Source organism: Cyprinus carpio, chromosome B13 (assembly GCF_018340385.1).
Source record: "Cyprinus carpio isolate SPL01 chromosome B13, ASM1834038v1, whole genome shotgun sequence".
In the NCBI taxonomy this organism is placed as follows: domain Eukaryota; kingdom Metazoa; phylum Chordata; class Actinopteri; order Cypriniformes; family Cyprinidae; genus Cyprinus; species Cyprinus carpio.
This window is the reverse complement of record NC_056609.1, coordinates 18,438,104-18,460,453: the sequence shown is the minus strand read 5'-3', so window position 1 is coordinate 18,460,453 and position 22,350 is coordinate 18,438,104. Positions and strand designations below refer to the sequence as shown.

At 36.4% G+C, this 22,350-nt stretch overlaps 1 protein-coding gene across 1 annotated transcript; it reads left to right on the top strand.

Moving 5' to 3' along the window:
- The first annotated feature begins 3,343 nt into the window (after window positions 1-3,343).
- On the top strand, window positions 3,344-16,465 carry LOC109086067 (opioid growth factor receptor-like protein 1). Its single transcript, XM_042737017.1, has 7 exons — window positions 3,344-3,741; window positions 5,330-5,416; window positions 5,656-5,734; window positions 7,631-7,709; window positions 10,068-10,134; window positions 10,561-10,706; window positions 13,322-16,465. Exons 1-7 carry the CDS (start codon window positions 3,547-3,549, stop codon window positions 13,764-13,766), a joined length of 1,098 nt encoding a protein of 365 aa, XP_042592951.1. The 5' UTR covers window positions 3,344-3,546; the 3' UTR covers window positions 13,767-16,465.
- Window positions 16,466-22,350: the final 5,885 nt, after the last annotated feature.

Below are 22,350 nucleotides of genomic sequence, written 5' to 3'. Positions count from 1 at the left end.
GACACAAAAGCAAAAGCTGAATGGGTGTGTGAGTGGCTGAGGGAATGAATGAGAATGAAAGAGAGAGAATGTCAGCTTGGTATGTTGACAAGCTTTCTGTAATCTCGAATCCCCTCTTGTATAGGCCTCAGAAACAGTTGCACTGATGGGCCTGTGTCTCCCAGCCCCCAACAGGCAGGAAGCAGTAGAGCATGACTTGTGATGAAGGATAATTACCCCACAGTCACTGGAGAGCCTATCCACTTTACTAAACTCACACACACTGAGAGAGATTCATGATGAAAGGAGAACAGAAGGCAATGAGAGAGACAGAGAGGAAAACTAGATGGAAAGAGACAGGAAGAGGCAAAGTGATAAATTAATGATAAATGCACTATAGCGTGAACAATAGACAGAGTGAACGGGGAAGACTGTAAGTCCATTATTTAGAATTGTGAGCAACATGAAAAGAGAAAGGGAAAAGATAAAAGAGCAAGAGTTGAAAGGATTTGAGACTTAGGTCTCAGGATGATCTTTAGTCATAATTGTTCTTCCAACAATTTAAGGTGTAAAAAAAAAGCTTTCTAAAGAGAATTGACATTCTCCTGTCGGTATCACTTAAATGTGCAAATTTTAGATGCTTACCTCTTCAGCAATGAGTTGAGGTCTGATCCGAGATTGAAATCACACTGAACTTGCTTCTCACACATGATTGATCATGCCTGACTTACTGTGCAAATGACGTGCAGTTGACCTCATGACACACCGGCCTCTGCCCTCATCCTTCTATAGCAGCTTCATTTGAAGCGTTTTACAAGTGTAACGCCACCAGGTGGCTCTTTAAAAATTGAAACAGCTTCCCATTAATAGAAAATGAATGCATCCTCATAAAATCATATAACAGATATAGCTTTTGAAAATATATATATATATTTTTTAATTCAGGATTTTTATTTAATTATTACATAATTAATTACGTAATGATGATAATAATAATTATTTACTTTTAATTTAATTTTGTTATTTATTTTATTTTATGTTTTGGATTAATTTTAAATTGCTTAGAAACATTGATTGGGCTAAACCTTGAAAATTTGTCAAGAGAAATTTCATCCATTAAAGTAATTGTTCACCCATAGTTTACTCACCCTCAGGCCATCAAAGATGTACAGTAAATGGGTTTGTGTCTTTCTTGGAACAGATTTGGCAAAACTTTAGCTTTAAATCACTTGCTCAAAAATGGATGCTGTCAGAATAAGAATCCAAACAGCTGATGAAAGCATCACAACAATCCACAAGTAATCCACACAACCCCTGTCCATCAGTTAATTTCTTAAAAGGTTAGTTAAAAATGTCTTTATGATTTATTTGTTTACTACAAACACACAACTTTTTGATGGGCTGGAGTTGTGTAGATGTTGTTTTTATCAGCTGTTTAAACTCTCATTCTGACGGCACCCATTCACTGCAGAGAATCCATTGCTGAGCATAAGTGATGTAATGCTAAACTTCTCCAAAACTGTTCTGATGAAAAAAACAAACTCATCTATATCTTTCATGGCCTGAGCGTGAATACATTTTCAGCAAATTTTCATTTTTAATTTAATCTTTATTTTAGGATGAACCATACATTTAACAATCCTGTAGGTGATTCTGGTGAGTGATATCTATTTTATAAGTTATGATAAAATATACCGTAAAATGGTTTCTCTGCTTGATTCGGGGCTAGAAACCTAACTGCTCCTGATTTGAGAGGATTCCAACCTTTTTGAATCCAAGAACCACTGTTCTAGGGCAATAAAGGTGTCCATACATGACCTTTGATGCAATTTAGTGTTTGAAAATGTTTATGCAAGCATTCTGACAGAAGTGTAGTGTAGTAAACAGACATGATTTGCATGATTTTTTTCCTGTTTTTATATTTGTCCTTGACAAATATTACACTCATAAATTTGGCAGATACTGTATATAACAAGTGTGTCAATGATTTTTCTGAATGATTAAAATTTTTATTCACTTCCTCAAAATCAATCAGCTTATTCAGAGCTGTGACAATATGAGACACCTGCGATTTTTTCCACTCAGTTATTTTAGTAGCTATACTGTAGTTTCAGTAGATGCTTCCTGATTTGTCTACAGTCATCTTTGCACCTATAAATCTTATGTGTCAGAAAAACAAGTGTGCAAACATCTTTAGAACTGAACTTTTATTTTTGCGGTAGCTTTAGCATCGCTGTTGAAAAGTAATTACAGTAGCTGGTGACAGGGCTGGCCCTAGCATTTTGGGGATCCTATAAGCAGATCTGCAAAATAGTGGGCCCCCACTATCTACGGTTTCACCTAACAACCATCCCCATCCTCCAATGTGCGCATCAATACACCCATGAAATGCCAAATTAAATCAACAAAAAACGATGCAACCACCATTTCAACATCATCTATTCATAATTCATCACTTACCTTTATCTTGCTGACTTTCCTACCTATTTTTGCTCTTCTCTGCACCAGAGTTTGTGGGGCCCTACGCAACTTGTGTAGTTAGCATATAGGGCTGCTCGGCTCTGACTTAGCCTACTTATTGTAGAGTTAACAAAAGCATTGTAATGTTCAAAGTTGATGTCATAAATCTAGGTAGACTGGGAAGATTTTAAAATGAGCATTTCATTTATAAATTCATACAAACATAACTTCATGCAGTGGAAACAGAAACAGAAGGCAACAGACAATGAGAGCAGTGCTGAAACGGGGCGGGGCTACATAAGGTCCATACACTACCTTTTGAAAGTTTGGGGTCAATAAGATTTTTTTAAAGAAATTAATACTTTCATTCTGCTATTTGCATTAAATTGATTAAAAACAGTAAAACAATTGTAAACCATTAAAACCTGTTCTTTCTATTCATCATTTCTTAAAAAAAAAAGAAAAAAAACGAGTAATTGCTGCAGTGCTAAAAGTCAGATTTGCATCACATTAATAAATTACTTTTTATATGTTTTATATTGTAAATATATTTATAAATATATTTATAAATATATTGTTTATTGTATTTTCTGATCAAATAAATGCGGCCTTAGTGAGAATAAGAGACTTCTTTCAAAAACATCAATAAAGCCCTAAACTTTTGAATATTTTTTTTTTTAGGGCTGAATAGACATTTGAAACCAAGAGATTTTAAATAACGTTATGAAAAAATGCATGCTCTGTAATGTCAGTGACAAAGTTTAAGGCTACACTGATGCAGCATCAGAGCCGCTTTGCTTCTGCAAACAGTATACTGTAGGCAATATCTATGCGTCATTGTGTATTTACAGAGAATTTAGAGCAGACTCAGAGCAGCCTTAACTCAGCAGTATAGAGACGCCTTAAATGATGCTCAGAGCACATCATCCTCCTCCTCATCTCCAGTGCTGATCTCTGGGCAGAAGGGGGTGTGTTCTCATCACAGCGCTGGAAATCCCCCATTAGTCACATAAAAGCGACCCGAACGCCAGTTCCACCTCATATTAAAGCTCGATCCTGAGCCGAACGAGGACTTTAAACTATGTAGGCACGGTGGACAGGGTTTAAATGGGCAATCTGATGGGCAGCTGGAGATACAAGGAGCCGAGCACAGTGGAAGAATGCGACTCGACGTGGGAAACGGACTCGGACAGCGACGAGCATCAGCCGGGAGGAGAGGAGGAGGACAGCGGCATCTCCGAATCCATGAGCCCGGCGGATGCAGTCAGAGGAGCCGAGCAGCTGGATCACGGATCACCGCAGGTACCTCATCACTGACGAGCACTGAACGATAACAAAGGAGGAACAATAACCATGAAACCGGTAGTTAGGCGCATCTGTAGGACTTATAAGCGGAATCGGTTGCATCAAAGATGACAGCGTGAAGTTATGATTGTAGAGTTGATATATAAAATCTATGTAAATCCATGTGGTGTAAGCACGCGTGCGCTTGCCTAAAGCGTGGGCAATGTCAATCTATATCTATCAACATGTAGTAGTAGATTATTAAATTAGCGATGTACATCTTTAAAGAACACGACGCTATACTGAAAATTGCACATTTAGGGTAAAATGTTGACTAAATACCAATCACAGTCGCAGTTGTAATGAGCTCTATTGTTTCATTTTTGTCCCGTTTTCTGCATGGCGCTATAAATAGCTACCACATAGTTGGATGTAGGCTTTGTGACATTGATATTGATATCTAATACTACTACTAATAAAAGAAAATAAACACAACAAACGCATATTTTATTAAAACATCTGTTTGACCTATATTTGAAGAAGCTGATCTTTCACCTTTGGCTTTTCTCATGTTCTGTAGCTTTAAGTATACTAGTTTTTGTTTTAATTTTTTTGGTCTACATAGTTTTGTTTATGCATTTTTGTCAGATCAGTGAATAAAAAGATTTTCTACGATTTAGTCCATTACACATAATGTCCTCTGTGATTGGGTATAATTGGCACCCAACGTAAAAGGCCCCGTACAGTTTTATTTGTGAAATACACAATTGAAATTGTAGCTCTGAGATACACACCATTCATTATCTAACAGAAAAAAAATGCAAACATTATTATAATACACATTAGATAATATAAAATTCCAAAAATGTTTAAAATTAAACAGGAATTGTGCACTTTTTGCCAGTGTTGTATCGTAGAGTTAACTTTTCTTCTAGAGCAATAGGAAGGTTAAAGCATTGTATCTATGACCTTGTTCGATGTTATTTGTTTTAAAATGGCTCATGTTCTCTCTAGGTTTCGGGATTTTAAGGCCACTGAGACTGTGACCTGTTCAATGTGACCTATTTCCTCATGGGAAATTTGCTCTGTTGAATTTCCTGTCAGCGGAAGAAGGAAATTGGATTTTTATTCATTTGAAGCTAAGATTTTGATAACAGCTTTTCACACTCACTATTATAGTTTTGTTTTTGTGAGCCCTGCATCAAAGACCGTTGTATTATTTAATACAAAATTCTATAAGAAGAAGTAAATAATGATATTAATTAATAAGCCTCACAGGCATTTCAGTATGACATTGGCCTCTGCTAGCAAACTGCTTCATGTTGTGTGTAAGAGAGCAAGATTTCTGTGCTGTGCTTTCACTCAACCGTAAAGATGTTCAGTGTTTAAACATCACAAGAGGCTGAGAGCTAAAAATGGTCATGAATTAGTTAGAAAAAGTACATAGTCTACAAAATGGAGCTCTTCTCTCTTGTCTAACAGCCTTTGCATCCCAATGGGGAAGAGCAGTGACAATGTAGCTCAGATGCTGATGAGTGAAGTCATTCATACGCTCTTTCACTGCCTATGTAACCATTCCACTCCTCTCTCTACTTTCCTCTCACAGTTTGGTGACATGATGGAGTCCTCTACTAGGATGAAAAGGAGCTTTTACGCCGCAAAGGACTTGTACAAATATCGGCACAGTTATCCGGTAAAGAGTTACGTCTACTCTCTTCGCATTTCTCATACAGAGCTTGAAGGCCAATCATCTTTGAATATGAAATGTGTAGTTAATATTGCAGTACAGTCAGCAGAAAACATAGTAGAGACCAAATGTACAGTTCTCTCTCTCTCTCTCTCTCTCTCTCTCTCTCTCTCTCTCTCTCTCTCTCCCTCTCTATCTATCTATATCCTTCTGCCCTGGTTTTAATCTGTGATTCTGTTGCTCAGAACTACAAGGAGCCTCGTCAGCCGAACGAATACCGCAATCTGAGGTTTTATCTGAATAAGATCCCCCTGGTGCCGGATGGTGAGTGTGTGTTTGCTTTTTCATTTAATGACTGTGCAATGGGATTGGACTGAAAACAGCACCATAAGTTGTGTTACTCAAAATGTTTTCGTATGTGTTCAGTGCTTTTTATTTGCAGCCACTGAATGTGTTGTGAGTGAAGTGCTGCTAGTGTGTACTAAATTGTACCATAGTGAGGGGTTCTCTTTCTTTTGTCTTTTCATACTATTTCCTGTATTCTTCAATAATGAACTAATATTATTGCTGTTCTTTCCAGGACAGCATTGTATGGGGTTCAAAATATTTGCCAAACAAATCTGCTTTATTGTTTTTAAATCACCATTATATTAAAGGAACTTCCGCCCTGGAAGTCCCTTGATTCTCATAATGAGACTGTGCCTTAATTGTTACATGGGGAAATTTTATTTGCAGTAATAACACACAGCCATTTGCAGGAACAAAAGCGCGGTGCAAATAATTATCTAGGCTGGTAATCCAATAATATTCTAGCCATGGTTTACACAGATGATTCATGAGCAAGAGTCATCTTAAAATAATTTTACCCTTGATTACTTCAAGAAATTGTTCTGAATAACAAACATTTTGTCATTATTTACCTCCTTCAAATTTGTGTGCTCTTAATGTTTCTGTGGGATGCTAAAAAATTTAGAAGAATATACACATTCCTCTTTTTCATAATCGTTATTTTGAGCTTTTCAATGAATTTGTAAAGGTTCTCGAGTTGAGACCTTGTTGAATTGGCTGATAAATAACCTAAACAAAAAAAAAATCTGTTTCTGACACAAAGTTTTAAGGACTATTTTTATACTCTCATTTATGTAAAAGATTATATATAATATATTTTTAAAATGTATGCTTCTGTATTCTGTATCCATGAAAAAAATAATAGCATATGAGTTTGCAACATGAGGGTAAGGAAATAATGAGTGAATTTACATTTTTGATTAAGTTATTGCTTTGTTACATTAGACATGTTCTGAAATTTGCTATGGATTAAATGTGACTGCCAAAAAAGAGATTTTGAGAAAACAAAAGAGTCATGTTGATCCCACCTACAATATTTCACCTGAAAATATTGATGGTGAGACTCACAACACAAGAATATTACAATACACAAAGACATGAACATACATCCTGCAAGAACATTTATACCCAAATGAACATAAAGCAGTTTTTACAACCGAATACACATGCCAGCTGGTGTGAGGGAAGAATATGGGTTCTTGAGTGCTTCATTAGCTGAATGTTTTCCCTGCGGGGCCAGTTTAAGGCAGGCAGACAGTGAAGACATCTCAGAGGAGCCATTGATTGGTTATTGTGGGCATGTTTGAGAATTAACTGGATCTGTTGTGCAAGCATTTAATGGCAGCATAACTGCTTCACTGCTGTTTAGGCAGAAGGATACACACACACACACACATTGCTGTGCTCTGTGTTCCCTTGAGATCTCAGTGTTTCCATGTCACGGATGACCTACACGTCTGTTTGCACTCTGATCTGAAACAACAAGCTGCCCTATCATGTCTCATATGTGAATGAAATTAATCAAATCTTTTAAATGAATCAATTGATACATTGGTCTGAATTATTTGTTCACAGACTATTTAACTCAGTGATACAGCGATCAGGTCCTAGTAATTCTCAGCTTGAGAGCTCACTGAAAGAAAAGATGATGAAATTACGATTTTAAATTTTGGTCTGTTCTTAAGAAGTCTTATCTACTACAATTATGATACATTTATGGTGCATTTGCTTTCTTTTTAAGGCTTGAATGAAGCATATGAAGAAATAAAGTCATATGCTTTTGAAAAACTGTCCCTTTAATAGAGTTTTAAGTGGCTAATGCTGAGCTTGGCCTGTTGTGATTATTTTTTTTTTTTTTCTTTGTCCCCACAGGTATTTATATTGAAGAAATCCTCACTAAATGGAGGGGCGACTATGAAAAATTAGAGCACAATCACACATACATTCAATGGTAAGACATTTCTTCAATATTCCAACTTCTCTGCAAGCAATAAAGTGCCTAGTCAGTAATTGCTTAATAATGCTTAATAACTGAGACTTCACAAATTGTTATCGGCCAGGCACTTATTATTATCACTGCTTGTTCAAAGAACAGAGAAAGTTGCAAACTATATGCATGAGGGATTTTTGGATGGCAAGACATGGATTAGACATCCTTTTCTTTACCATCTGTTCAAAATAAAATTCATCTTCTTTAGATGCAAATCCTGTAGATCAAGGCAAAATCAAACAAGAGCATGAAAGCAGACAAAGGCGGTTATAAAGACAAAATCAGCACAATTGTGGTACCTGCAGGTGAATGGGTCAATCACATCCTTTTTGGTGACAAAAGATGGCCTTAGGACTTCATTAGATAAAAGTTTCTTTAATGTTTAACGTTGCTTAAATATTCATAGACCACTTTGGCTGACATCATCTCTTTAGTAACTGAAGAAGCTTTGGGGAATGTCTATGACTTGAGGGCATTTCCTGATTAAACAGTCTATTTTCCTAACATTAAAGATGCAAACGATAAAGGTTTAATCTTAATGACAGAAGATAAGTGCAGCTCACATTATAGAAATGTAGGTAAGCTTTTCTAAGAATCTGAGATTAAATCAAGCATGATTAATTTAACATCTTGCAGGCACTATAGTAAAACAGCATCCAGCTGCTTGGGTGCATGAAGCATCAAAGCTTTAAAAATTAACAAACATTTTGTACTATATTTTGAGACATAAAGAGGTGTTTTTGTACCCAACTAAAAGAAATACTCAGCAACTCTTTTGGATTCCGATGATGATTATATTGTTGATGTAATAAAAGAGGCACTTGTTCAAGGTCAACATGGAAAAAATACTGAACATTCACATCACCACTGCAACATGAAGGACAAAATGTGTCTTCTGCATTTGGTTCATGCTACTATTGACTAGAAAAATACAAAGCATTTCCCTTTGACCTTATCGGTCCTTAAAATAGAGCTGTAGGCTTAAAACCTGGAAGAGAATTAGCATTTCGATCCATGGGTTTCCTCAATAATTTCTAAAGGGTTTTTAACTTTACTTTCAAGAGACTTTCACATACTGTAATCTTTGTTTACTATACCCAGTGAAATTTTTAAAACAGTAAAAATGTAAGTTACTAGGTAAAAAAAAGTTCATATATACCACAAGCACATGCTTGATCAGCTTGACAGCTGCTGGTGTTAGCAGCTATTTTAAAGCACACAACAGGTTCAGTATTCACGCTTGAGGTATTAATGTGTGAAATTTCTATTGTAGAATGTGACATAAAAGTCTCCTCAAATAATGTTAACAACAGACCTTATTCTACTCAGTCCAAAAAAACAAACAAAAACAAACTAAAATTAGCATTTCGTGTTGGCCTACAAATTGACGTCATGTTTTTTTTTTTTTTCATGCTTTAGTCATCCTCTTTTTCAACCTCTAATTCATTTTAAAAATAAATATTATACAATACCTACGTCACTAAGGAGGAAACGTAAACAGTAATGAATTTGAATCTGCTGGTAATGTAGCGAACGATGAAGGTTGTTCGGAGGTTAAACAGAGGTTTTACGTCATGTGCTCTTGTAAAGTTGTCAGTAGGGTGCCGTTACCTCACTCACCCCCAGAGCTGAAGCTCCTGTTCGTTCCTGCCTGTGCTGTTATTACGAGCATTGAGGGTGAGGAAGAGGGGGAGGACATGATGCCCCAAACCCGCGTGAAATAACAACACAGTTCTAAAAACAAGCTTCACGCATATGCTGCCAATCGTACCTCGGCACCCCCTCCTGCTGAGGAAAAAGTGATTAGCTTCTCTCATTTCCCCCTACTAATTTTTTCACACTCCGTATGCTTGCAAGGCCACTTGCATAATATCAATTAGCGAATGTAAAAACACAAGTGAGTGCAAGCAGACAGATTGGTAGCATTTTGCCTCTTTAAGTAAATTAAGATGAAATGACAGCGAAAGCTTGCCTGCTATAGCAGGCAGCCAGCCAGAATGGCATGGCTTCAGAGAAAGAAAAGAAACAGGAGAAGAATGGAAAAAAAGATGTGCCAAGGTTTGCGAGTTGTCCTTCATATATGTGTGTGTGTGTGTGTGTGTGTGTGTGTGTGTGTGTGTGTGTGTGTGTGTGTGTGTGTGTGTGAATAAATATATACAGTAATTAAGCATTTTAATGCAAATGTTACTCAAAATAACCCTAACCCAAAATAGCATGTATTTACAAATGTTTATCCAGAGTTCTCAGTCAGGTCTCTAATGGATAAATAATGATAAATTCAGAGGTAGATCCTAACATGTTTATTTGCTGCTGTTACAGGCTCTTCCCACTCAGAGAACAAGGCCTAAATTTTTATGCTCAAGAACTCACTCAGGATGAGATAAAGGTATGCTGCTAAAGTCAAGCACGAAGGAACAGTCAATATATGTATACTCTTTTACAAGGTTCTTCAAAGCAAAGAACTTTCTTCTTTTAAATTTTGATTTTATTTAATTTTGCTGTATAAGGTCTTGGTTTTGATTTTTCGGTTCTTAAAGATAGGTACTTATAAAAAAAACTGGAGAATAAAACATATTTGAAACTCCAAATATATTATTAGGCTGTAAAAACCTTTGGTTCTAATTGGAACCTTTATTTTTAATAGTGTAATATCAGCTAGTCAGGGGTGTCAGGACATCCATAAATAGGTTCGGGGAAGTGGCACATTCAGTGTATTAGTCTCGTCCTGCCTCTGTTTTATTCAGCCTTAAATAACCTTCTGTAGTCATTGTGCAGATCAGCTTTAAACCAAGTACGTTTTTGTTTTCAACAGGAATTCCAAAGCACTCGAGAAGCCAAGAGACGCTTCCTCCTAGCATATACGATCATGTTGGATTTCTTTGGAATTAAGCTCCTGGATAAAAACGGGAATGTGGCTCGGGCCACAAACTGGCAAGATCGCTTCCAGCACCTGAATGAGTGAGATGTCTTTCTGGTTTGCTGTTTTTAAAAGTCCTTTCTACTCTATAATTTCTTTCTTCTTCCCATTATGTTCTACTTCATCTGCACCAGTTATCTTCACATTCCATGACAATCCGAACTCCTAGTCTCCCATCTCCTGTCTCCTGCCATATTTAGCATGCTTCAGTCCAGGGAGTTATAGTCACTTGTCCCTGCAACACAATTTCACAGTCATGACCCCGACTGCACCGTCATGTGACCGTCTTATGCAGGGGCCTGAGAAATGGGTCAGACACACAGAGGACGTTGAACAGAGAAGAACAGAACAGGATGCAAAAACTTTTACATTTAGAGAAATTATGATTTAGATCAGGGGGAAAATGCAGAAAGGGAGAATTGCAAACAAGTCTGATGAATGCACGATAAGAAAGGAAGGAAAATCTACAATGCAGCAGGCTGAGTAGTAGACATGGATGACTGTGTGTGTCTGTCTGTGTGTCATTGCCCCAGGACTGTGCCATAGAGGACACACTTACATTACATTGCAGAGATACATCGCTTGATGAACTTTGTACGCAGTGTGAATGGGTCTATGCAAAAAGCTGTCATTTTGAGTAATCTAAGAGTATTCCTCTCTTACACTGGACAAAAATGACTTCATGATGAGTTTTTATTTAGCCTTTTTGGCGTGTTGTCCAGTAAACATATCTAATTAACACTGCAAAGGTGGCACAAGAGTGTTCTAAAGTGGCATGTTAGATGTCTTTACACAGACACTAGTTTAATGCTGCTTAGAGGTGGTATAAAACACATGTTTTTAATTAATAAACCATATAATTCATAGCGAGCCTTTAGTTGCCTATAGCCTATCAGCGCTCAAGTGCACACATAAAGCTCGCCACAGCACACCGCAGAAGTAATGATTATGAATGCTTCAGGGAAAAACAGCAAGAAGACTGCCTTAACATCATAATTCATTATTATGACTCATCATCTCCACAGTGGACGTGCATGTTTCATACAGATTACATAATCTGAAAATATTTGTTATATTTGAATAGGTTCATTTAAAAGAAGGCATTTTCTATAGAAATTTTTTTATGTCTCTGAGGCAAGCATGAAGTTTCAGGTCCCTTTTTTTTTTTTGACACGCTCAAGTTCACAGGGACGGCAGAAAGCACACCCTGTTTGCTTTCATTATTTTACAAAAGCACAACGTTTTGTTGTTATTGTGAGGGCACACAAATGAAAGTAGACTTTTTTACAGATTCGAAAAATTTATCATTCTTATCTGTATGGCCAAAAATGATCACACCATCACATGCAAGTTAACTTTAATGAGTTTAACAGTAGCACGCTACTGTTCAGCTTCCACACTCCGCACTAACACATGAATAGCGCACATTTTTCTAGGTTAATGTCAAAGTGAGCTGACCGATGTACTACACAGACCAGCAGTTAATAATCTGTCTGTCACAGACTAACGTTACGTAATTTCACCACTTTCTGTGAATTTCTTTTTCCTGAAACTAATAAAATTTTGATTGACTAAGCCTCTTCTGGTCAACTAACGGTTAGTCGACTATTAGGGGGCTGCCCTAATTTACACTCCTGTATACTTTGATTACAGGGACTGAAGTGCATCTGAGCAGGCATAATTTAATTTAGCTGTTATACAGCATTGCATCTTTACACTGAATTTTGAGCAGGCACAGAGCAGCCTTAACTAGGCTGTGCAAAGATGCCTCAACTATTCTTGAAACAAGATGCATTTACTTGAGAATCAGCACTGCATACGATATTTAGGCCAGTTTTCAAATAAAGTATTTCAAATGTAGGCCGACTTTGTTTTGGTTATACTGCAGATTTCTTTCACCTATAAATTTTTTCACTTATTATACACTTATTTTTGTGACTTTTTCACTTGTTTTCATTTTTTTAAACTTTAAAAATTAAATGTATTGTAGGTACATTTATGAAAACTATTTTATTATTTTTTATTTTCAATTTATACCTCATATTTACATCCTCATTTGTAAGTCACTTTGGATAAAAGTGTCTGCTAAATGACTAAATTGAAATGTAATTGTATACAAATTCTAACTAGATAGGTAAATAGCCAGATAGAGACAGTATATAGGACCTTTGAAGTGTAGCCAATGTCAAATAAATTTCATTGGTATTGTGGCACATTAATTAATTACAAAAGTGTGGATAATGTGGAGGATTCTTAATATGTGAAACTAGACCACATAAATATTGTATGTTTTATTATTTTGTTTATTTTTGATTAAGCAAGTTTTCTTTAGTCACAACTAAAGGAGATTGCAGCAATATAGCATTTTTTATTTTTGTATTAGGGTATTGATAAAAATTATATAAAGATAATCCATCAAGTGCTGTTGTGAAGCTAGAAGCTTAATCTGGTTAACGCTGGTCTTAGCTAAGATGGTAGAAAAGTACACCCCAAAAAATGCCATTGAACCAGCCTTTGTTTTATGTATGTAAATAATATATTGCTTAGACCCTTCCTTACAAAGTTCTCTTCTGTCAACAACCAATATTACTTTAACTGAAAATGTTGGCCATTGAGTGAAACCTATATTTTGTCCTATGACCTCTTTTCTTTCCAGGTCGCAGCACAATTACCTGCGTATTACTCGCATTCTGAAGAGTCTTGGTGAACTGGGCTTTGAAAGCTTCAAGCTGCCTCTGGTGCGTCTGCTGTTGGAGGAGGCGCTGGTGGAGGGCACTTTACCCAACATGCGTCACAGCGCACTGGAATACTTTGTCTACACACTGCGCCAACACGCTCAGAGACGCGCCCTGCTCCGCTTCGCCCAGCGCCACTACCAGCCGCCCGAGAACTTCATCTGGGGGCCACCCAAGAAGAAGCGCATTCCGGCCTCTGGATCCACAGTAATGAAGGCAGGAAAAAATGAGGTGGTGGAGAGGAGTGTGGGCAAAGCCAGGTCACCTAGAGAGGGCAGAAATAACTTAGAGAGAGAGGCGGACGACATGGACGAGAGGAAGAGTGGAGAGAGGAAAACAGCAAAGGGGTCCATGGTCCTGCAGTAGACTAGGGGAAGGGTAGATCTAGAAGAATACATTGAGACCTTTCCTCTGTAAGAATATAAAGAGAGGGATTCTGGGAATTCTTGAGTAGCTTAAGCTAAGCTTAAAGTTAAGTAAAAGAATGGCACAGCAATATTATTCCATACTATTGCCTTTTAGAGACTTGCTTTGTGAACAACTTGACTGTTTGCCATTTTGATTATTATTATTTTTCTTTTTATTAATATGAGGTGTTTTTCTTAACTCTGAATACTTTTCAAAGTGTTAGCGGATGAATTTCTCTATATTGTAATTCTTACTTGCAGCCCTCTGGAGAGTTCTTAGCACATGTACAAGTGTATGTATAAGTGCTACCTGAGCACTCTGTTCGTGTGAAATTTTGCACTTTTTGACTATTCAGTCTTCCCCTGTGAGAGAATATTATCTTAGTCTACCGGCTTTGAGATGAGGCTTTATTTGCTAATCATAAGCTCGTCTCTCCGACAATATGTGTGTTTTTTTGCCTGTTCAGAGCTCGCTGATGTTTCTTACAAAGGATACTCGTTGCTCATTGTAACAGATTATAATAATGTGAAGTAAGTGTGAATATACTTGCAGGAATTTTCAGGTAATTGATCTTCCATGTTTCTATGGGTACGTGTGAGACTTTAATCCAGTTTTCTCGAATATGTCTTGCAATATAAAGTGCCTCTTCTTTCGTTTGTTAAAGCATACGTGACGAGCTTTATCATTTCGAGTCGGAAGTCGCGCAGTAAGCCATTTGTGGAAAAACGCAATTCTAAGCAAAACTAACTTGAATTTATACTCGTTTGTGTTTTATGTTAGTTTTTGATAAATCAAAGAGTTGGCTCTTATTTTTAAATGAGAATTTAAACGGTAAATGCCATTTTGACGCTACTAAATGTGGCGTTACAGATCGCTTGTAAATGGCGGTTCAAACAGCGGCATACCGCTCATTACAATAGGCTACTAGTTAAAGCACACCAGAAGGTATATTGAAAGTGTATTCATGTTGAAAGTTTTATGTAATCGGCGAAGAAGTTTTTCAAAAGGCGAAGACATTGGTAAAACAGCTTTTAAACAACATGGTACATAGCCTAACATTCACCTTAGGAATGTAGCGGACATTAGTTGGAAAAAAAAAGTAGGCCTACATAATAATAGTTGAATATATGCACAATATTATAAATTAACCATTAATTTTTAGGCTGTTATTTAGGCTGAATTTTTAGGCTGTTATTTATTTAGATGCCTTTTTCTTAAAAACAGGTTTGACAGCCACCGTTTAAATGATTAGGCCTATATCTCGAGAACTGTTTGAAAGATAATGGTGATAACATTAGAAAGCTTTGCTTTTTCATTAAGTGCATATGACTCAAAATGACTCAGAGTGATGGAGCAATTCACATATGTATGTGTGAGTGTGTATGCTGCCTTTCTCTTATCATACTTAGCCTACAGTGTTTAAGTGTGGACAATCAGGGCTATTGATGGTCACTATCCACATAGAATACAAATAAATGAGTGTTTTTATTAGCAAATATGAATTAATGTGGTTCACGCATGTTAGGTGTGTTTGTTCCACACTGCTGTTTCAGAGTGTACCCAGAGGGCTAGACAATACCTCCACAGCACGTGTGTGTGTGTGTGTGTGTGTGTGTGTGTGTGTGTGTGTGTGTGTGTGTGTGTGTGTGTGTGTGTGTGTGTGTGTGTGTGTGTGAATGTTACGGGGTTCTGCCTTTTTAGTTTCTAATGGCACACAAACAGCGAAAAATTTCAGGAAATACTAAATCCCTTTTTTCTTGTAATAGTGGCTGAAGTCCATCTTCCCTTTTCTCTTTTGGATTAAATGAGAAAGGCCCTCTCAGTCTTTTCCCTTCAGTCAATATTTAGATTGAGCACGCTTTTCTGTTTTCCATCTAACCCAGTTCATACCCTGGGGTTCATTAAATGCCATCTCTCTAAATGTGTGAGTCATGCATGAAAAGAGGGTTCACATTCTGCTTCATTATTTCCTCAAAATGGACAGATAATTCTTGTGTCCAAAACCTGAAAACCCATAGCTGTCCTGTCTACTAGGATGCCTTCACCTCAGTTTTTGAATTCAACACAGATGTGCACTGCAATTTCCCACAATCCTGTGCAAAGCAGTTGGTGAAAAGAAGAAAAAAAACGTCTGATGGAGAGATTGAAAGAAGTACATATATTCATAAATCTGTCTGTTTTTTTTTCGACTTCTAGTAGAAATAAGTATTAATATTTGCTTGCTTATCTCTTAAGCTCACTTGAATTTCTTGAAGTTGTTGATTTTTAGATGTGAAGTTATAATGCTTTGGAAGGTAGTCTGAAACCAGTTTTCTTTGGGAGGTACTTTTATACAAAAACATTGCCTTTAAGTCAAAATAGGCAGCAAAACTTGGGTTTCAGACTTCTGTCCGGCTGGGAAACAAATAGCCATCTTCTCTTTGTCCATCTGAAAAACCCGTGGTTCTAAGACTGTTGAATCCACATTTCAGTATGTCAGTGTTTCTTGTGCCATAATCGTGTGGAAACTGGCGACATATAAGGCGCCTTAAGTGTTTATAACTTATAACTGTTGAGAAGTGATAATTTGTAATCAAATGAAGTGTGACATTTGGAAGTTCATATTTGGACGTTTCTATTGTGGCCTACTGTATAATAAAGTGCAGCTCTTTGATGAATTGTAAGTGTGCGTGCATTTAAATGTAGCTACTGAATTTTGATGTTTTGTGAATTTGACTGACACAACTGCGATTTTGCATCTTTTAATTCCCCCCTTTACATTTAATTCAATTAAACGCATTTGCCAGTCAGAGGTGGATAAATGGGTATGGTGATGTTACTATTATGGTGTGTCAAATATATATTAATGCACTTTGAGAAGATACTGTAAATGCACATATAAAACAACTCTTTGTAATAAATGAAATGTCAAAATAAAAAATATCAAATCACAAACTAACCACAATCATTTCCTAACTTTTCTTTTTATTACATAGCACTATCAAACACTTTTTCTGATTGGTCAATCACAGAATTCTGTGGTCAAATCAGATTTTTTTTTATATATATATATATATATATATATATATATATAAATATATATATATATATATATATATATATATATTAGGGGTGTAACGGTATATATATATGTATGTTTGGTACGTACCTCGGTTTTAACGTCACGGTTCGGTATGGTTTCGGTACAGCAGGGGGAATAACTATTTTTTTTTTTATGGTTTACTGAACAAGTTGCTCTTTCTTGAAATACATTCATTTATAGTTTCAGTTTTCTTAGTGATGCAAATCTACCTCAGCTTATGCTTAAAACTATAGGGAGCACTTTTACATTATAAGATTACAATTAGCCCTAACAACTTAACCCAAACATAAAGCCACAAGGATGCACTGTTTTATTTCAAATCAAAGCTAAATACACGTAGAAACAGCGTATTCTTGTGGCGCGGATGACACAGAAGAGCACACACAGCATACAGTGATATGGAGAGACACAGAGGAGACTGTTGACAAAGGAATTATTGAATAAATCATTTTTTTTCTTTGCTTACAAAAAGTGTTCCCGTTGCTTCATATAACCCAGATTGCACGTCTGATGGCAGATGGAGGATTCTGACGATGACTTTCATACCTTTGATGGACCTTGACACTGTTATTTATTTGACAGTCTATGGCAGAGCTTCCCAAACTTTTCCATTCCACGACCCACCTAGACAAGTATAATCTATTTCACGACCCACCAAAATATTTTAGATAAAAAAAAAAATAAAAAAATGACATTACTTTAAGCCCAATCTTCCGTGTGTGTGTGTGTGTGTGTGTGTGTGTGTGTGTGTGTGTGTGTGTGTGTAAGGGAGAGCGGTGCAAAATCCAACACTTTTTTAGGAAAGCATTAGAAGTAAAGCAGAACTAACTAAAACAGTTTGGAGATTAAAATAATTGTGAAATAGGTAAAAATAATAAATAGATGCGTCTAATTTTAAATAAACTAAAAAAATGAGATGTCAAATTTACTTCAGTCAGAAATTTACTTTTGCAATGGTTAAATAAATGTTCAGCAATATCTTCAAAAGATTTTTGAACTTTGGCACAATTTTTTTTTCTCTATATAGAGATGATATGTCAAGGAAATATTGCGAAATTTTGTAAATTTTATGTGGAAATGTTTAAATCTTGTAGTGTTACAATTAACCCTGCGTTTATGCCCTGCTCACCCCGTACATGTGAAATGCTTTTTACAGACCGTTTCCCGAACTAAAACAGTGCAGTTCAAACAGACGATAGAAATGAATGAACATAGCCTACCTGAAACCATTTCCGTAACATTTGAATTTTCTGGTGTATGCAATCTCATGCAGAATACAGCGCATTGAAGTGAGCGAGTTTTTTTCTCATTAATAATGCGGACCGATTGAACCTTTTAATAATGACGTTGCTCTGAGACCCTCACTGTAATTACAATTTGTGCGCGCCCGTGCTTCAAAACACGCAACGCATGTTTTAAATCGCGGTCACGAATACGTGTACCGTTACACCCCTAATATATATATATATATATATATATATATATATATATATATATATATATATATATATATATATATATATATATAGCCATACATGGTCCATTATGCAGTATATCGAAAAACATCGCACTAGTTTAGATTATTTAATATATCATATTATATTTTCCAGTATATTCCCATATGTTTTTGTTAGGTAAGGGCAGGGTGATGAAAGGCCCTTTAGCTCATGGTCCTGATCATGTGATTTGGGTTTATTCTGCAATAGGGACCAGCTAACTGAAGCTCATCGCTTACATATGCAATTTCAAAACAATCTCTCGGCTTAAGATAAAGCAGCTCTGGCTTCCCTTTCAGCTGCTGCAGAGCACCGTGCTGTCTTTGACAGAGGACAAGTTGAAAATCACTCCGTCCCCTCCCATAATCCACACCGCTATGTTGAGAGGATTTTGAAGTCAGGGAAAACAGTTAAAATTGTGATAAAATCACAGAAGAGTGGTGCCATATGGTCTGTTCAGGCAGCCTTGTCCCCGGTGGGCTTAAGGAGACCGCATATCCCGTAATCAGCGTGAGCTTTGCTGTTGCTTGTCAAAGCGTCAGTGTGTGGGAGCGGTTTTCCTGATGTACACCTGTGAGTGTGACTTTCCCTACCAGCTCTTCAGTCTGAGAGTTGTCAGACACACACCTGGCCCGGTTCTCCTGGTGCGCTCCTGCACATCTTCTCCTGTGGTTTTCTTCACCACAGTACCTGTCTGCCTTCTGTTGGATACCAACACACTGCGATTAGATAGCATTGCATTAGTGAGCCCTTGTAAAGCATATAGTGAAGCCTGGAAAATCTGCTTTAGGAGAATATGTTCATGTTCTGTCCACAAACAGAAAAACTTCCATGATGATAATGCCATGCTTTTGAAAACGTACCATGGCAATATGATGATGTAATTTGAAACGTGTATATGAGTGTCATAAATATGACGGCATGTAAATATGGTAATCATTCAGTAACAATTTGGGGTTTTTCTTCAACTATGGTTCTATATATGCCAAGATTTTGTTTTGTTTTTGGAAGAAATCTCGGTTACTTTATTTTAAGGTGCTGTCATTACAGTGTAATTATACATTTAAGTACTGAACAATATTAATTAACTACATGTACTTACTATATGGTTAGTAATTATGCATAATTTATTGTTATTTTAACAGTAAGTATATGTAACGTGTGTAACAAGGACACTTTAAAATAAAGTGTTACCGAAATCTCTTATGCCCGTCAAGGCTGTATTTATTTGATAATATATACAGAAAGTTTCTAAAATATTATTACAATTATTACCAAATAACTTAAATGTAATATATTGTAAAATGTTGTTTATTCATTTGATGCAAATTTTATGGCATTACTCCAGACTTCAGTGTCACATGCAGTGTTTTTTGCAAGATTTTTTGATGAATAGGAAGGCCACAAGAACAGCATTTACTTCAAATTGAAATATTTTATAACATTATAATGTCACTTTTTCATCAACTGAATGCATATTTGCTGAATACATCAATAAAATAAAATAATAATGATATTATAAATACACAAATAAATAATATTTTCATACTTTTTGCATAATTTAATAACATTACAGTTTGATTGCAACTGACATGCAATAAAATGTACTGCTTGCAAGTAATATTAACTTTATTTCTCATTTGTTGTGAAGCAATTATAATTGCTGTATTTTTTGGAAATATTATCCATTTTAGGTAATTTATTATTGAATTATTTTTATGTTGATTTTAATTTAACTGAGAGGCTGTCTTAATTTAGTTTGTTTAATAGGTCAGTATGCTCCAGTTAGCAGTTAGTAAAACACTGTTTTACTCCAGCATCTTGCTGTGGTTCATGTGTGTTAAATGTGTAAATGTGGAAAGCAGTATGGCCGTACTGATCGGGAGTGACAGAATGAGGTGGAAGGGCTTGTGTGCTGGGTGTCTGTGTTGTGAAGCGGATACTCCCCATGACTCACTCTTCTAGCTTGTGTATGTGTGTGTGTGTGTGTGTGTGTGTGTGTGACTGTATCTTCCTTACTGTGCTGTAGTCTCATTCAATTAGCAGCCTCAAAGCTTCATACCACAGCTTTCAATTAAACGTACAACATTCACTGTGCAACTCAGAGAAGTGACGCAGAAAAACAGGCATCAGCCACAGGTTAGGCGAGAATGGATCAGTCAGCGTGTTTAGATCAGGCCTATACTGAATGACACAGAGCCCTGCTGTTCACACGCCCCATGAAACTGATATCACAGCAGTCAGTGTGTCTATTTACCTCACCTCTTCCAGCATCACCAATATCATCTGCTCTCTCTAGTAATATCATGTTGAAAATTTGACCTTGAGTCGTCTTATCCTTTGAGCTTCTTTAATATGATTAGCCAGCATCCCTTTCAGAAATTAAAGAATTATGTTCTTTTTTTTTTTTTTGTTACACATTAGAACAGGGAACACATATTCACTGTTTACTTTCCCTATTAGTTTTCCCTGAACAAACTCCTAATTTGCTGCTTATTAATTGTTAAAGGGGTAGTTCACCCAAAAATGAAAATTCTGTCATTAATTACTCCAAACCCATAAGACCTGCTTTCATCTTCGGAACACAATTTAAGATATTTTTTGATGAAATCTGAGGGCTCTCTGACCCTCCCATTGACAACAAGGGAACTACCATGTTCAAGGCCAAGAAAGTTACCAAGATGATAGACAAAGTAGTCCATGTGACTTTTTTTTTTTTGCACAAAGAAAATAAAAATAACGACTTTATTCCACTTTTTTTTGTCTCTACTGCGTCATTTGTGGATGTGTGTCCACGACAGTACCATGACGCAAGCGTGTGGCGGCGCCGGCACTGACCCAGATCCAGCGTGATGAAGTTGCATATGCCTTGTTTACACTCGGGCCCAGTAGCACCATATTCCTTATAGACTTAACCGTAACCATGCTAATAAGCAACTAGTTAAGAATTTTCCTTAAAATAATGTTACCATTTTTTTAAATCTCAACTATAGACATGTAATTTATTAATACCTGGATATGGGATATACATTAAAAATTCAGGCTATCAGGGATTATTTGACATGCTTACAGGTTTATAAACCCGTCCATTACATTAATTTATTATGACTGAGGCTGCAGTGTTGGTATATATCTAGTGCACATGGGTTTTTTTCACACGTCTAAGGAATGTCCGTACTACAGTATTTGAATTTTGTCCAGCTGACAAATATGAATGACTTCCTCTTTTACATTCTCTCTGTCTGTCATCTCCACTTTAACTGAACTTCTGAACTCTACAGATCTATTGTAAACGTACTCTAGCATACTAGAAGAATTTCTGAAAGATCATGTGAATGGCTTGCCATCACAGGAATAAATTATATATATATATATATATATATATATATATATATATATATATATATATATATATATATATATTATATATATATATATATATATAAACAGATAGATACGGTTTTGACCATGATACAGATTTTGATTAGCATGCAAGGGCAGCAGAGTTGAAAACCTGTCCAAATGTGTATGTATGTACTGTATATATATTTCCGCAATTCCCCATTGGGACAACAGTAACTCGAAACCCCAGATGTTGTTTGAGGAAACTTCTGTTTTCTGTAAAGAGGAATAAAGAGGAAGTGCTGATGGGACTCATAGCAGTGCGTCTAATGAAACAGCCAGTTCTGTCAACTCAATTCTTCACTGTTAGCAACCACATGACTTCAAATGACCTTCCTTTAGCCATGCAATGACAAAGTGCATTTATAGGCTTTTTCAAAATATTTTACAGAGATTTTACAGATGTTTTCACACAGGGTTTTTATTGTGGGTGTGTGTATTTTTGAGAGAGAGAGAAAGAGTGTGGGTCACACTTTTCCAGTAAGCAGTTACACAGAGTCTTACATTATCTGTTTAGGTTTGTGCATTGACCCCTGACCCCTATATACAAGACTGTTAATAG